At 35.6% G+C, this 16145-nt stretch overlaps 1 protein-coding gene across 6 annotated transcripts in view; it reads left to right on the top strand.

Annotated features, from left to right (window-relative positions):
- LOC150087215 (tyrosine-protein phosphatase Lar-like) overlaps positions 1-16145 on the top strand; it is a 1652393-nt gene that overhangs the window by 1596539 nt on the left and 39709 nt on the right. For all 6 annotated transcript variants that reach the window (XM_090371077.1, XM_090371082.1, XM_090371081.1 and 3 more), the window contains 2 exons: positions 137-262; positions 13557-13711. In XM_090371077.1, the coding sequence (XP_090227203.1) occupies positions 137-262; positions 13557-13711 (281 nt within the window). The remainder of the gene's footprint in view (positions 1-136; positions 263-13556; positions 13712-16145) is intronic.

Here is a 16145-nt window from a genome sequence, read left to right as displayed (position 1 = left end):
AAGCTGATGAACCAAATGGATTACTTATTTGCTTTGATAATTTTGAACTAGCAGTTTTTCTGAAGTCAAATTACAGTTTCCATAAATATGCCTTTTTTTTTTTTTTTCTTTTCTGTTTTTTTTAATATATGAACAGGAAAAATGCCATCAATACTGGCCAAGTGAGCGTTCTCAGCGCTACCTCTACTTTGTAGTGGACCCTATTACAGAGTATAATATGCCTCAATATATTCTTAGGGAATTCAAAGTTACAGATGCTCGGGTAAGATATATTGTATGTAATTCCATTTTGCAGTGTGTAAATTTAGCCTGACACTATAATTTATTTTCTCTAAAGTTTAATTTTAAAATAACATTTATGGTGTAAAATTTACTACTTTTTTATTGTTTGAAACAAATATAAATAAATTAAAATATTAATATGAAATATTAATTCTTATCAACGACTTGTTGGATTAGTATTTGCTTTCAGATATTCCTGCCTTGTCAGTTTGCTCTATTGCAGAAACAACAGGCCCTCAATGAGGGATTTCCTCAAACATTTAAAAACCAGATTTGTTTATTTATTTATTATTTTTATTATTTTTTTTTAAACTCCAGTACTACTTTTTCATGGTGGATGGACTTGCCCACTTCAAAGTCTGTAGTTGCTTAAATGATCACGAGGAGTATTACCTAGTTTGTATATAAATAGAGCAGAATTACCTCCCTTAATGTTTAAGATAGTAATGGTTGGAAGCAGCTATGATTCACAATGATTATTTCAGTCAAGTTTGTTTTATTCACCCAGATGGATTTTTCTGACCTGTGATTATCTTTTGAAAGGAAAAAAAAAAAAATTAAATTGATATACAGTGGGACATTAGGAAGGGTTTTATTCTTTTAATCTTGCAGCACTCACACAGGACCTAGTGAATGGAACATAGGGTTGCTGTTACCAAGAAAAGCTTAAGTTTTGAAAATTACAGTGTCTGGAGACTAGGCACCTACGAGGAGATCTGATGGGATTCTTTCACTTGCCCAGTTTTTGCCCAGTTTTTGAATTTATGTCCCCTCACCTGAGAGGACATAAATTCAAATTGAGAAAAGGCAGTTGTAGAATAGATGTGAGGAAATTTTCCTTTAGCCATCAGGCAATTGATTTCTGTAACAAACTTCCGTCTGACGTTGTAGAAGTAGACAGCTTAAATAAATTCAAGGCAGAACTAGACAAACATTTGGAGCAAATGGATGGGTGAAAATGGGAAGGGGTTTTTTTTTTTTTTTTTGACTGATGCTGTTATAAGCTTGCTTCCTTGCATCATATGCATCATAATGCCAACATTTGTTATAACAAATCAAGAACTAGCAGATATCATCACCCCACATATACTTTTTTTTGTGAATATTTCAAATACTTCATCAATAAAGAATCTTGACTTATATCAGAACATGTAAGTTATTGTTTTGTTTAATATATCAGGTGTCAGAATCCAAAGTACGAAGGGTTTTATTCTCTTTTAATCTTGTAGCACTCACATAGGACCTATAGTGTGCCACACCAGAATACCAGCTCGTCACCACCAAATACGGAGGATGCGGAAAGGTCAGGGAATGACCACCGCGTATCCCAGAGCAATATGGCCTTAGTTGCTAATGCTCCTAAAAACCAAATAACAAACAAACCAACCAGAATATCAATTGCTCGTTTGTACCTTCCTAAACAAAGGACTCAGTTTTACTTGAATAGTTTTGGAATGAACAGTTATTGTTTTCTTGGAATTATACATGTCAAGAACCTGTCAGCTGCTGCACAACTGTTTTGATACTGAACTAGCAGCCGAGATGCTAGTTTTGTGTCCTGTAGCTTTATTTCAGATGCATCACCTTTGAGGAGTTTCTCTATTTAAGGCTCAAAGGATAATTTTATTTCAGTTTTTCATCTGTTAAATTGAGAAACACTTCCCATATTTATCCAGAACCTTAACAAAATTCTTCATTATTTCAAGCCTTATGTTCAAAAACAGAAGAACTTTTTTTTTGGTTTAACCAGTGAAACATATTTTATATTATTTCTCCCAAGTAAAAATTCCTCCCTCTTTTCCAGCGCCACACAATATAATGTTTTTCTGTTGTAGACTGTCCTATAAACATAGAAAACAATGGTATTTTGTGAAACCTCCCTGTAGATCAGTGAGTAATCCAATTACCTTAAGATTACCACAGCCATTCCAAGCAAAGTCATAGTAATTTATTGCACTGAGGATCTTGGACATACATACGTGTTTCTTTCCTGCCGACAGAATGAAGTATAGGAGCTCATGGGAATGCATTTCCAATTTATGCAACAGAACTGCTTTTAAACTTAATTTTATTATTGGTATTAGTAGTGGAAAAATAAGCAAGAAAGTACGTGCAGTTAAAAGTTTAATATCTTGCTATGCTAGTTAGGACATCATTGATAAGCACATTATAGCTAGAGCAGAGCCGGAACTAGGGTGGGGTGAGCGGGACACCAGCCCCAGGTGCAGCATTTTAAGGGCACATCCGACCAGTTATATATTTTAAAATTGCTTCATTTTTGGTTTAATTACAGTCGGACCTCTGTTTAATGAACTTTATAGCAAATTTTTTGAATTCCTTTTGGTAATTACATTTAAAAAGGTTCTGTAGAATAAAGAAAATTTTCATATAATGAACGAATTACGAGAGACTTAACTTTGTAAGCTTTGTTTCCACCTCTGGCCTTTAGGCAATTTAAGCAATTAGAAAGCGCTAATTAAGGGTTAAAGGGATTATCTTTCCACAATGTAAATGGAACATAAAACATATGCAGCCACCTAACCCACATACCAAAAAGTCATGCTAGTCAACTGCGTTCTATAGTCAGTCAGAAGATTAAGGCCTATTCCCAACATGGATAATAGCTTCTGGTCAACTCGTATTCTTTTGTGTAAAATAAAAATAAAAATTTTATTAAAAGAAATACTGCATTATCTTTGTACTATGGTTCCAGAAATTTTTGTGAGAGTGAAAAAAATTATAAATCGGGATTTATAATCACTTACAGAAAAAAATATCAGGGAGGAACAGTGTTTTACAAATTTCGAAAATAACAGAGCAACTCCAATACTTCTATAAATTATGGCCCATTTTGTGATGTTACACCTCTGAGCTTCTTTGTTTGTTCTCCAGTGGTTAGTACTGGAGGACAAACAAAATTTTTCAAATATTGTTTATCAATATTTGAAAAATATTTGAATTGATAAACATGATTTGAAAAATCATGTTTATCAATTCTGCAGGATATAAAATCTGTAACCCCTTTACAACTTCTCCAATTCTTTCATGAGTATTGTCTAATAGAATCTTATCCAAATATAGAAATAGTGCTTTGAATTTTTCTTACCTTGCCTGTAACATTAGCTTCTTATGAAAGGTCCTTCAAAGTGAGAAAATTCAATTAAAATAATACACTTTCATTGCATATTTTTAGTTTATGTTATAATGTTAAAAGTACTGTATTTTGCAATATTTTGTTTCTATGATTTTATACCAGATATATAAACATAAACTGGTTTTCTAATTTCTTTGTAGTTATTTATACTTTCTTTGTAGTTTATATAGAATTAAATTCTCTGTAGATATAAATGAATATTTTAAAGTTTCTTTTTCGTTGATATTTTTGTTTTGCTATATTAATTGTATTATTTAAATTATTTTATTAATAAATATATGCAAATCGTAGACCATTGCAATAGTAATTTTTAAAAATTCATAAAGGTTGCAGAGGGGAGGATTTCCCCCGGGTGCCGAGCTTTAGGGACACAAACTGAAGAAATTATCTATCACAATCAGTGGTGCCAGAAAGACATTGTCCCCCAAGGCATCGACGACCCTAGCTACACTACTGAAAGATTGACTACGTGCATATAATGGGGGGCATACTTATAGCACTTTTGCCCCAGGCGCAGGATTGCCTAGTTCCGGCTCTGAGCCAGAGTAGCACTTATGCCCTAAAAACTAATAAAACACAAACTAAATGCTGATGTCATCCTTACTCTCTAAAACCAAATGTTTTCAGTTTATATTAGAACATGATATAAATTGAAACATTGAGGATGCAGAAATTCTTGTGTTGCAGAAGTGCATAATTTGAGTGGATTTTGGAAGACTTGGACAAGTTGTTTGACGTTGTTGTTGGGTGGTTTTTTTTTTTTTTTTTACTAATGCTGGCTTGCTTCCTTCCATTATTTGCCACTGCTAATAATAATAAGACAATCAAACTTGCACCAGGAAAGTTCCAAACAGTTACTGTCCTATTGTCATTATCAGCTTTTTGAGTAAGATCCTGAAAAAAAGAAAAAAATGGCTGATGCTCACTTCATGTGATATATGGAAGCTAATGACCTCCTTTGTAGGACACTATGTTGCTTCCAAAGGAACAGGTCAGTGCTTCACTATTCACTTAAACTAGAAACATCTATCCGTTTGAACATGGATATCCACTGTCAGCATTAATTGATATGGAAAAACGTACAACATGGTTTTGGAGATTTGGAATTTTAAAACATTTATAACTATGGTTTTAGGGGTCCCCTGGCAGTTTTTATTAATATATATATATTTTTTTTATTTTGTCAAACCACTCGTTCTAAGATCATGCAAGGTGCCCATTCCCTCTCTTGCTCCTTTTGTCAAGAGAAGGGAGTTCCTAGATCAGTTTTAAGTGTTGCACTTTATGCTATTAAAATTAATTTTATTACTAAATACCTTCCTCCAACTGTGAACAGTGCCCTCTTGGTTTATGATGAGTATTTTAATGCAGCCATGTAACTTGAGACAAGGCTGGATTTTTGGTGTTCGTAGGCCCTAGGCACTTTTGTTCCGAAATGTGCTAAAAGAGGGTGGTGGTGTGGGTGTAAAATGTTTCTTCTATTTTAACACTTTGACTGCGAATCACGTCAATTAACGTGACTCAAGTTTCAACTGTAATAAATGATAAAACAACTCAATTGACAGAGTGCCATCACTTTGATTCTTCTAGTTTCGAGAACAGTTGCTAGACAGGGTATACCTATTGCGCTTGCCCACATGTTTTCTCAGCTCATTTTTCGTTAGTCACAGTGAAAAGAGTGAAGCAGTGTTTTTTTTTTTTTTCCTTCCTTTGTAGGCCCTAGGCACTGTGCCTATGGTGCCTAATGGGAAATCCAGCCCTGACTTGAGAGTCATTGGGTGACAATTGCATCAAGCTGCTGACAGCCTTAACTCATGGACATTGGCTAACAATTTCTGGTTTACATCTCAGAAGACTGTTTGCATATATATTTGTTGCAGATGGAACCTTTGCCCTGAACCAGAACTAAAAATTCAGAAATTAGCATTAAGAGACAACTGGTTAATTGTTGGAATAAGTTTCACCTAGTGTTGTTGAGGTGGAGAGTTTGAGTAAATTTAAGGAAAGTTTAGACTAATTCTTGAAAAGGAGGAAAATGAAGAATTTTTTTATTTTTTTTGACTGGTGCTGCATAAGCTTTGTTTTTGTGCATCATATTGCCAATACTAATACTATACAGCAAAGTCAAAAAAAAAACTTTCCCACATCACCTGTCCTTTCCCTCTGATAATTTGCCTGATTCTTCCTTGATTTATTCAAATTACCCACTTCCACAATGTCAGATGGAAATTTAGAATTATCAATAGCAATGACAATGATGCAAGAAACATGACACCTTCCATTGTACCTATTCATTCCCTCCAATAGTTTGTCTGGTTCTTCCTTGAATTTATTTAATTAAACTAACAACTTCCACAACAACAACAGATGGAAGTCTGTTCCAACAATCAACCACCCAATGGTTAAAGACAAACTTCCATATATCTATGTTGTAACTGTCCTTCCTCAAGTTGAATTTGTGCCTCCTCAATGTGTGATCTGAGCAAGAGGAAGAATGTCATCAGCATTAAGTTTGCTCAATCGATTCAAAGCCTTACACATCTCAGTCGGATTACCTCACAAGTGCGTAGTCCCCCAGATGCTGCAATTTGCCAAACTGAAGCCTTTCCTTGGTAAGAGCACCCCGTTGTTCTGCTCACCATTCTGATTGCCCTTCTTTTTTTTTTTTTTTTTTTTTTTTTATTGTTAGTTGTTGGCGCATCGGCTTCTGTGGCCATAATGCACCTCCCAAACTTTTTGCATTTTACTCTGATCCAAACCCGAGGCAGGATTTGAACCTGGTAACCCAAAGGTGCCTTTGGGTTGCCAGGTAGGCACTTTACCCACCTGGCTAGCCTGATCGGCATTGCTATTCTCTGTACTCGTTCCAGCATTCCTTATCCTGCCTAAAATGAGGCTTCCAGACCTATATGCAGTACTCAAGATCTGGCTTGACCATTGCTTTATACCAGCGTTTCCCAAACTATGTTCCACGGAACACTAGTGTTCTGTGAGATGTGAACAAGTGTTCCATGAAAAATCATAATTATAATTAAAAAAATAATAATAAATAAATTTTGCAAATTTCTAGCGTACACCGCTTTGTATCATTATAATTTTTGGCATTATTTTTTTTAGGTTATTAATATACTGGCATAGACTGATAATCAAATAGACCGCAGAACACTTTATTTTGCAGTGCTTTGCATAGAAGTAATGACATCTACGAAAAAGAGCATTGTAGTGATCTAGTATGCCATTCATATGCCATTTAGCCTGGAGTACATGGATTGAACTCCAGGAGAGAGTGGGGAGCGAACCGATATCATAACTAAACACACTTCCTTGTATAAATTTTTTTTGATAATTATCAGTATTTCGAAACATTATTATTAAAATAAATGACCATGGATTTTGAGGTTGAAAAATGCAACCTTAAAACGAGAAGCAAGTACTTCTGGTATTGCAACTGTGGTCAATGAAAATGAACACAATATTGTCACACTTCAGAGTGAGCATGAACAATCACAGCCTTTTGTTCCCCACAAATCTGAAATGAAAAAACAGGAACCAACTAATAAAAGACCAAAACGAAAGTATAATGACAGTTATTTGAATTTCGGCTTTACATGTGTTGGAAATAAAGATGCTCCTGATGCACAGTGCATTCTTTGTAATAAAATATTAGCAAACAGGTCTTTGGATCCCGCTGACCTTTTGTTTCATAAGTGTTCCGTAAAAATTACCCAAGGGGCTCACATCTGGTGAGTATGGGCTTGGTACACCCAGTGTCCTGAGCTGGATATCATCATTATTCTTTCTCCTCCTTCTTGATGATTCCCTTCTACTTCTTTCTCTCTCACAGGGTAACTTGGAAATTTTTTTTAGTTGGTGCAGCATAAGCCTCAGGCTTCCTTGCACTATATGGCTAGTAATAATAATAATAATATAAGTTTTCCGTAAATTGGCACACCCAGGGTCCTGAGCTGGATATCATCATTCTTCTCTTTCTTGGTGATTCCCTTCCCTTTTGCTTCTGACTCTCTCTCTCTCTTTCTCTCTCTCTCTCTCTCTCTCTCAGGGTAATTCAGAAATTTTTTTTTTTTTTTTTTGGCGGGTACAGCATAAGCCTCAGGCTTCCTTGCACTATATGGCTATTAATAATAATAATATGTTGCCAGATGAAAAGTGTTCTGTGACCGAAAAGGTTTGAGGAACACTGCCTTATACAATGGTATAGTCACCTCCTTATCCATGCTGCCAAAATTCCTGTATATTATTGACAAAACCCTATGAGCTTTTAGGGCATTGCTCCTATCTGCATTGCTCATAGAAATTCATATCTTACTGCACAATTACCCCAATCTTTTTCATTCTCCATTAACCTGAGTGTAGTACCAAACAGTTGGTACATTACTCTGGCATTACTGTTACCCATATGCAGCAACTCCTGCCAACCTTTGTATCATCTGAAAACTTGGACATTAAGTCTGATATACCTTCACCAATATCATTGTTAAAAAAAAGAAAACAACAATTGACCCAACAAGGAATGCTGCTGTAACCAATGGATATTGCTGTTGATGGACTAATGTTATTAGTGGAGACTCCAGTGCTCATTGTTAGGCCAGTTGCCACTTCTCAGCCTATCTCCCCAACTTTTCTAGATCCTATTGCAGGCAGCCTATCTCCCCAGCTTTTCTATATCCTATTGCGTAGCATACTGTCATTAACAACCCTGCTAACCTTTGTATCATCTAAAACTTGGACATTAACCCTGCTATACCTTCATCAATATCATTGATAAATATAGACAACAATTGGCCCAACAACGAACGCTGGGAGACTCCAAAAATAACATTAGTCCATGAAGAGCAGCGTCCATTGATTGCCACTCTCTGTCTTCTCCCACTCAACCATCCCTTTATCCATAGCAGTAACTTGCCCTTAATGCCACACTGCTCCAATTTGTACATCAGTCTTTTATGTGCAACGGTATCAAAGACTTTCCTGAAATTGAAGTATATGATATCAAAATTATTTTTTGCATCCAGTTCCTTTGTGAGCACATCATAGTAACTGAACAAATTGGTCAAACAAGACTTCCTCTAAACAAACCCATGTTGTGTATGAATTATTACCGCAGTCTTGTCTAGATGATTTTGCAATGCTTCTTTAACCAGTGACTCCATTATTTTCTCTGAACAGAAGTTAAACTAACAGGCCCTCTGAATTTAGGATACATTCGCCTGTCTCTAGTTCATGGGGAATTCCTCTGAATCCAGGGATGCTCTTATAATTATGGCAGTGAAGGAAGGCTGCTTACTCCTTCACTGCCTCCCTTAATATAACTGGATAGATCCCATCCACCACAGGTGCCTTTCATATGTTTAACTTCAACAATTTCTCCTTCGCATTGCTCTCAGTTATTACGAAATCATTAAGCTCCCCGTTAGAGTTTGATAAGTCTTCTGGCCTCCACTTCCCTACAGAAATCCTCATGTGTGAATGTAGATGCAAAATACTCAGGCAGTTTGTCAGCTGCCAGAGCAGGATCATCAACAGTCGAACCATCAATATCTGATTCACTAATCTGATCCATCCCCTTCCTTCTAGAGTTTATATAAGTAAAGAAGTCTTTGCTGTTTTTTCTTTGCATCCTCTGCCAAAGATTTCTCGTAATATGACTTTGCTTGCCTGATCTCCTTTATGACTTGATTACAAAATAATTTATATCTACCCTAGACTTCTGTGTTACCGGATAATTTATATGCATCCCATGCACTTTTTTTCTCTGCCACGAGTTTCATCAGTTCATCTGACGTCCATTTAGGCCTAAAGCTTAAACAGTATTTCTTAGTTGGTATAAAAAGCTTAGTAGCTTCTATGAATAATTTCTTGAGTGCTTCCCTTTTAGAATTTGCTGATGATATTTTCATCAGTTTTATAAAACATTGATGATGTTTTATAAAATTTAAAAATGTCTGAGACCACTGTAGTCACGGCCCCAAGTGATCTTTCTACTATTGTGATTTTCTAGTGTTTTTCCTATGGCAAGTACTAGTGCTTTAATAAACCCTCCACCGATCTCAACGTTACTGCTATCACTAGCAACATACTGCTCTCCTCTTCTGCTGATCGCTTGGTCACTGGTTGGCACCACTCCTGTGTCCATGTCTTGGGGCCAGTAACCTGGGAGAAGGAATTCCCTCTTCCATGGCTAAAAGGAGCAATGGTAGATTGCATTGAATATCCATCACTAGAGCCCACAGGCAGCAAAGTTGTTAACTCTGTCTCAGAACCTGAGTCAATTCATCTGAAGAGACTATGGATGGATAAACAGAATTCAGATATGTTAGCATTTTTTATAATGCATCAGTATCCACACAACCTGTCTGGAAGCTATTGCCTTTTCTAATACAAAAATGTTTAGAATCAGTTGTCAGATCCCCTAAAATGGTGAAGAGTCTCCAATCTGGAGACCTAATTGAAACCTCAAAAACATCACTTTCAGAAAAATTGATAAAATTAACAACATTTAACAATATTCCAGTGTCAGTTACACTCCATAACACTCTGAACACATCTAAAGGCATTATCAGCGAATGGGACTCTGTCTCTGAAGTAGAAATAGTACAAGAGCTTAGCAAACAAAAGGTGACACATGCTCAGAGAATAATGACCAAGAAAGATGGCAACCTACTACCAACCAGGTTCATTATTTTGACGTTCAGTACTCTGAATCTTCCATCTTCTGTTAAATCAGGTTACCTAAACTGCAAGATTTGGCTTTACATCCCAAATCCCATCGCTGCTTTAAGTGCCAGAAGTATGGCTACACAGACAACATGCCATGGCAATGCTGTATGTCCTATTTGTGGCCCCAAGGAGATTGTACAGCTTCAACTCTTTCTTGTCCAAACTGTAAAGGAAGCCATCCTGCATTTTCCAAAGCATGTGACCTTTGGAAAACAGGCAAAAAAAATCTAGAAATATAAAGTGGAGCACAAAGCCACATACCCTGAAGCAAGAAAGCAAATACTGCTTTCCGATCATATGCATCGGTCACCATAAACAGCAGGTCAGCTGCAACTCAAACAGATGTCTCCATAGATGGCCCATAGATGCAATAAGAAACCTACAGTCAATGAAACCAGCAATACACCAATCGGTATCCCAATTTATGCTATCTCAACCTTGCTAGAAACAAAAATATCAACTATTGTAGAAAATCAGAAGAAAGTGAAAACATGCAATAGCAACATGGAAATGGATGTTCAATCAGAGGATGACGACACACTACTAGAGTTACATGCTAATGATACCATGGATACGGGACGCCCAACCTTTCCCAAAATTGAAAAATCAAAACTAAGCAGACAGAAACCTTCAAAAAAAAAAAACAGTCAGATCAATCTTCCTTAAATAAATCCAACCAATGAATAAATTCTTACAATATAGATGGCCTGAGTGATTTACTAATTAAAACTAACCCAGTAGGTGTTAGTTTTAATTAGTAAATACTTTCAGTATAATAAAATGAGGGGAAGACATGGTGTATGATTTGAAAAACGTTTTGGATCAGGCATAGACAGCAAGAATATATCCAGCTCCTTGACATAATGCAGCCTTGTCAATGCTCCCCACATAAACACTACTCAGACTCTTTCTGGTCACTATCTGGCAGGTTGAGTCAGCAAGCTTATACACTAGCTGATATGGAATCCTACTGGTGTTACCAGTGGGGGTGGTCTGGTGGACTATCTAGCAGCCGGTCTGCAAAACCGTCTTAGAGCTATACCCTTGAAATAAGAAAGATTGGATCTTGCCATGATGCCAATCGTAGTCTTAAAAGACATCAGTCTTACTACATGATGGAAGAGATGGGGAAATAAGGTTATTATTTGATGTCTGTGGAACTAACCTAACCAACCTTAGGTGCTTTAAAGTCAGTGGTGCCAATTTCTTTAGCAATTTCTAAAGCTTTGGTTTGAATCATAGCTCAGAGATGGGAATATTTTCCCATCTCTGAGAGCTCCAAGTGATTAGTGGAGTTGGGAGAACAGTAGAGACAACAGATGAATTTGACACAATGAGGTAGAGAGATTTTAAGCCAGAGAAGATCGAAAAGAGGAGATTCCAAATTACCAAGTCTCTGACAAGGAATATTGGAATGAAAATATGCACCAGTACCACCTTTGAGGCGAAAGGAATCATACAGCGAATAATTTGGGCAACTGAGATGAGCAGTAGTTGAATCAACTGATAACTGAGATTCTGTCAGAAAAAGTACATGGGGTTTGGCAGACTGCAAGTGGAAATGGACATCTTTGAGATTAGAATTGAGACCACATATATTTGTGAAATGAACTAGGAAGTGTTTGGGAGGTTTATCTCTTTTCGCAGATAAGCTTACCCTATTTATCTACTAATTTATCCACTAAAGCATCTTTGCCATGAGAAAATGTATGGTGTTGCTTTCCATTTCCCTGCCACTGTTTTAACAGCGTTTCTTGATTTTTAATAATTTCTGCTGTTGAAGTCTTTCCAATTTTGAATGATCAGCTAATTTATGAACTCCACACTTTCTTTTCTAGAATATTAGCACTTCTACTTTTTCTTTCAAAGTTAACTGCTTTCAAGACATGCTGTAGTACAGTATAAGTATGTAATTGTAAATTCTTACCAGGGCCTAGAACTCTGCACAAAATTTATTTCACAATCATCCAGAATCTGGCCACTTGAAATTTACTACAGTACTGTAACAATCACATACTCTGAGCAAACAAAATTGAGCCTTACAGAAGATAGATGGTAGTTCCACATATGTGAGTCAGTTTTTTTGCACTTTGAAAATCTAGACATACCATATGTTTAGTGGTGATAGACTACAGAGCAGTTTTCAATCAAAGTGTCTGATTAAATTTGAATAACAGTTTATTAATGTAGCCTGCATTTTTAGAGGACTCTAAAGCATTTGCATTAGAGTCTGTTTGTAGAGTGTTAATTTTTTTAAAAGAAATTTATTGTGCAGTACTATATTACAACTGTATTCTCACATTCACACTAAAACTTTCCCCTTTCTCTCTCAGCAACAGCATTCTCTCAGGTTTACAATTTTATTGCCTTGCTAAGTAATGCACATACCAGTGGAACTGCTTTAGACAGTCAAAACAAAGTTTGTAAATTTTATAACAGCAATGGTGAGCATATTATCAACATAGTCTGCAGTCTACTCTGTAAGTAATCTGTTGCTGTCATAAGTCTAATTAATGTCACTGTTACTGTAATGATCTTGATGTTCACTTGCCTTCGTGGCTAAATGAAGGCCTATGAAAACGTGTATATGTGTGTGTGTGTGTGTCGCCGGCAATGAACATGTTTGTGTGAAATGTTACCCTTTAAAAAAGCTAAGTAGCTGCTGCTGCTGGGATATTTAGGTATCAAAAAGGACAGCTATCAAAATGTCTGCATCCATACTAGAGAGTGCCAGCTTTGGAGAGGTTACTTAACCTGTAATTTCAAATACTTATGGCTGGGACTAAACCCTATGTGTCCACAACAAGAGGTGTCCATTAAAGGAGGTTTCACTATTTAACTAGCCTGAGTATCCATTAAGATGAGGACTTTGTTGTGATAGATAAAAAAAATAGGATAACTCATTCTATGCATATATACTGGCATTTGCTTATGAATTTTAATGAAGGTGGTGAATTAAAACTTATTCACAAGGCTGTGCTACTTCTAGAGGTTCTCGTTTCATGTTTTTATGTTATCCTAATGTTATGATATTTAAGGATCTTTTTTTGCAACCCAAATTTTTTTTACTTATTAAGTATATTTGTACTTGATCATATATTTATTCTAACACTAACAAATTCCTACTGTAATTAAAATAAAAAGTGGATAAATGCATAGAAAAGTAATAACTTGGAACTGTGGCAGATTTTGGAGATTTAATTCAGTCAATCTGAGCAGAAATTTTGCAAGTCAGTTAATTTTAGATAATGGGGTTGGGTGGTACATGTGCTGTGATCTTAGTTTATAAATTGTTTACAGACATTATTTTTAATGATATTCTTTCCCTAATTTGGTCTTTTTTTCCGAACATTGTTTAAATTATTCTGTTTAATTGATTTAGGATGGTCAATCCAGAACAATTAGGCAGTTTCATTATACTGACTGGCCAGAGCAGGGGGTACCTAAATCAGGGGAAGGTTTCATCGACTTCATTGGTCAAGTCCATAAAACTAAAGAACAATTTGGCCAAGAAGGACCCATTACTGTACACTGCAGGTAAGGTAAAAATACAGTCATACCTCTCTTTAACGAACTTCCATATAGCAAATTTTTCTATGTAGCGAATGCTTTTGATTTCCCCTCGTCATTACATTGATAATAGTTTCTGTATAAAGAAGAAAATTTCCATATAGGGAACTGATTTCGAGAGACACAGGCAGTGGTGGGATTCAGCCAGTTCGCACCGGTTCGGCAGAACCGATACCTAATTTTTTGTTGAGTTCGGCGAACCGGTTATTAAAATGGCACTTGTGATCAGGGTTCTCTCTAAGGTGGGCGTCTGGTATTCTATGCCATTTATTAATTCAGCAAGAAATTTTCGTTTAATATCGATAAAATGAAGAAAATGTATGTTCTGACTGATGTTTATCAATGGTATAAGCATAGTGCTTTGTTTATAAAAGTTTATGATATGACCACACGTGTACAGAACCAGTAAAAATATTCAAATATATTGGCACATATCCGCTCCTGCTCTATAATATATTAAAATAAAACATTTTTAAAATTTTTTTGCAGTAGCCCTTAAAAGGATGAAAAGGCAACAGAGTTTGACAGATTTTTTTCAATAAGAAACCAAAATCAGAATTTGTTGTATAAGAATTGGCCTTGGATTCAGTTACATCACCAACAATTTTCGTTGAACTAGTTGAATTAGAAAAACAAGATGCAGAGACAATACGTTCTTCAGTTATGGAAAGTTTAAATAATGTTGGGCTTACTAAGAACTACCTAGAAAAAAATTTAATAGGATTTTGGTCCGATGGTGCTAGCGTTATGCTTGGAAGAAAATCTTGAGTGAGCACTAGGATTGCAAAAGAGTTTCCAAACATAATAATATGGCACTGTTTAAATCATCGCCTCCATCTTGTTTTAGATGATTCAATAAAGGAAACAAAGCAAGTAAATCATTTTAAAATATTTATTGATAAGATATATTATACTATTTTTCATCAATCCAATAAGAACCGAATTGAACTTTCCAAAATATCCAAACAACTTGGAATTGAAATTATAAAGATTGGTAGAGTTTTGGGACCAAGATGGGCTGCCTGTGGTTTAAGGTCAACCCTAGCTGTGTGGCCCGCTTATCCAGCGCTACATCACTATTTTTATTCAAATAAAAAGTACTTAGGTATGGCTGCCCGTCTTGAAAATATATATTTTATAACTGATTTGGCACTGATGATTGATATTTTAAACGAAATTTCTCTTCTTTCAAATGCACTGCAAGCAAGAAATATAGACATAATAAAGGCTGAAAAACTCGTGATAAGATCTACTAAAGCATTTCAAATGCTTGGAAAGGAAAAGGGGTCGATATGAAAAAAAAGTTGATGAATTAATTACTTCAGAAACCTTCAAAAATATAAAATTTGTAGAAAATCATTGATTTGCCTCGGGCTTCCTTCGGAAAGACTTTTAGAAAACATCGTAACGAGTTTGAAAAAAAAAAAGACTAATGGATTGTAAACATTTAAAAGCAAGTTGTAGCTAATTTCAAGATAGGAATAAATTACAATTTCTCAATTTTTTGGAGCCAGATTACTGGAATATTGAAGAAGTACTAGTTCCGTGGAAAGCAGCTGAAGAACAATTGCTCGTTTTTAATTACCAAATTGATATTAATGATTATCGAGATTTCTTGGAAAACGTTTTAAAAAATTCCCAGAATTATGCAATTTCAGAATTATCCTGAAAGTGTTCAAAGAGCTAAAAATATTGTCAGAACAATTGCTGTAAGTTCAGCAGAAGCGGAAAGGGGTTTTTCAAAGATGAACATAATATGTTCAGAGAAGAGAAGTCGCCTAACTGTTTCTAATATATCAAACACAATGACTATTAGTCTAATCGATCTACCTCTAAAGGAATGGGATCCTACTCCTACAGTGGTTAAGGATAAATCACTCAGCCGATGATGCTCGGATAAAAGCGAAGAAAATTGCAAGCGAGGACGCCAATCAAGAAACAATATGGAAATATCTTAAATAACAGTTTTATTGTTTTTTTGTCAGGTATTATTTAATATTTTTTCATTAATATTTTAAAACTCTTTCTTATAACATAATCTAGTTTTGTGGACCTCTTTTATTGTTCTTATTTAAGTATCAACTGCATGAAATAATAAACTACCTTTTGGTATATAGTTTTTTTATACTTAGAACGGTCATTAGGGCAGCGAACCGGTTGTTAAATTATTTGAATCCCACCACTGGACACAGGTATGCATTGTTCACACCTCTGGCCTTCAGGCAATACAGATGCTGTAGAAATCACAAATTACAAACTAAAAGGATTAAGAATTAATCCCTTTAGCTTTTAAGAGCTAAAGGGATTAATTCCACGAATTAAGAGCTAAAACATTTTACAATTTAGTGGTACCCGTAAAACCCTGCAGGAGAAAAATGGCCAACCACAACGCAGATAGAAA

This window comes from Mastigoproctus giganteus, chromosome 4 (assembly GCF_048544385.1).
Source record: "Mastigoproctus giganteus isolate SK-2022 chromosome 4, ASM4854438v1, whole genome shotgun sequence".
In the NCBI taxonomy this organism is placed as follows: domain Eukaryota; kingdom Metazoa; phylum Arthropoda; class Arachnida; order Uropygi; family Thelyphonidae; genus Mastigoproctus; species Mastigoproctus giganteus.
Note: the sequence above shows the minus strand (reverse complement) of the source record. Positions and strands in the feature narration are given on the sequence as shown.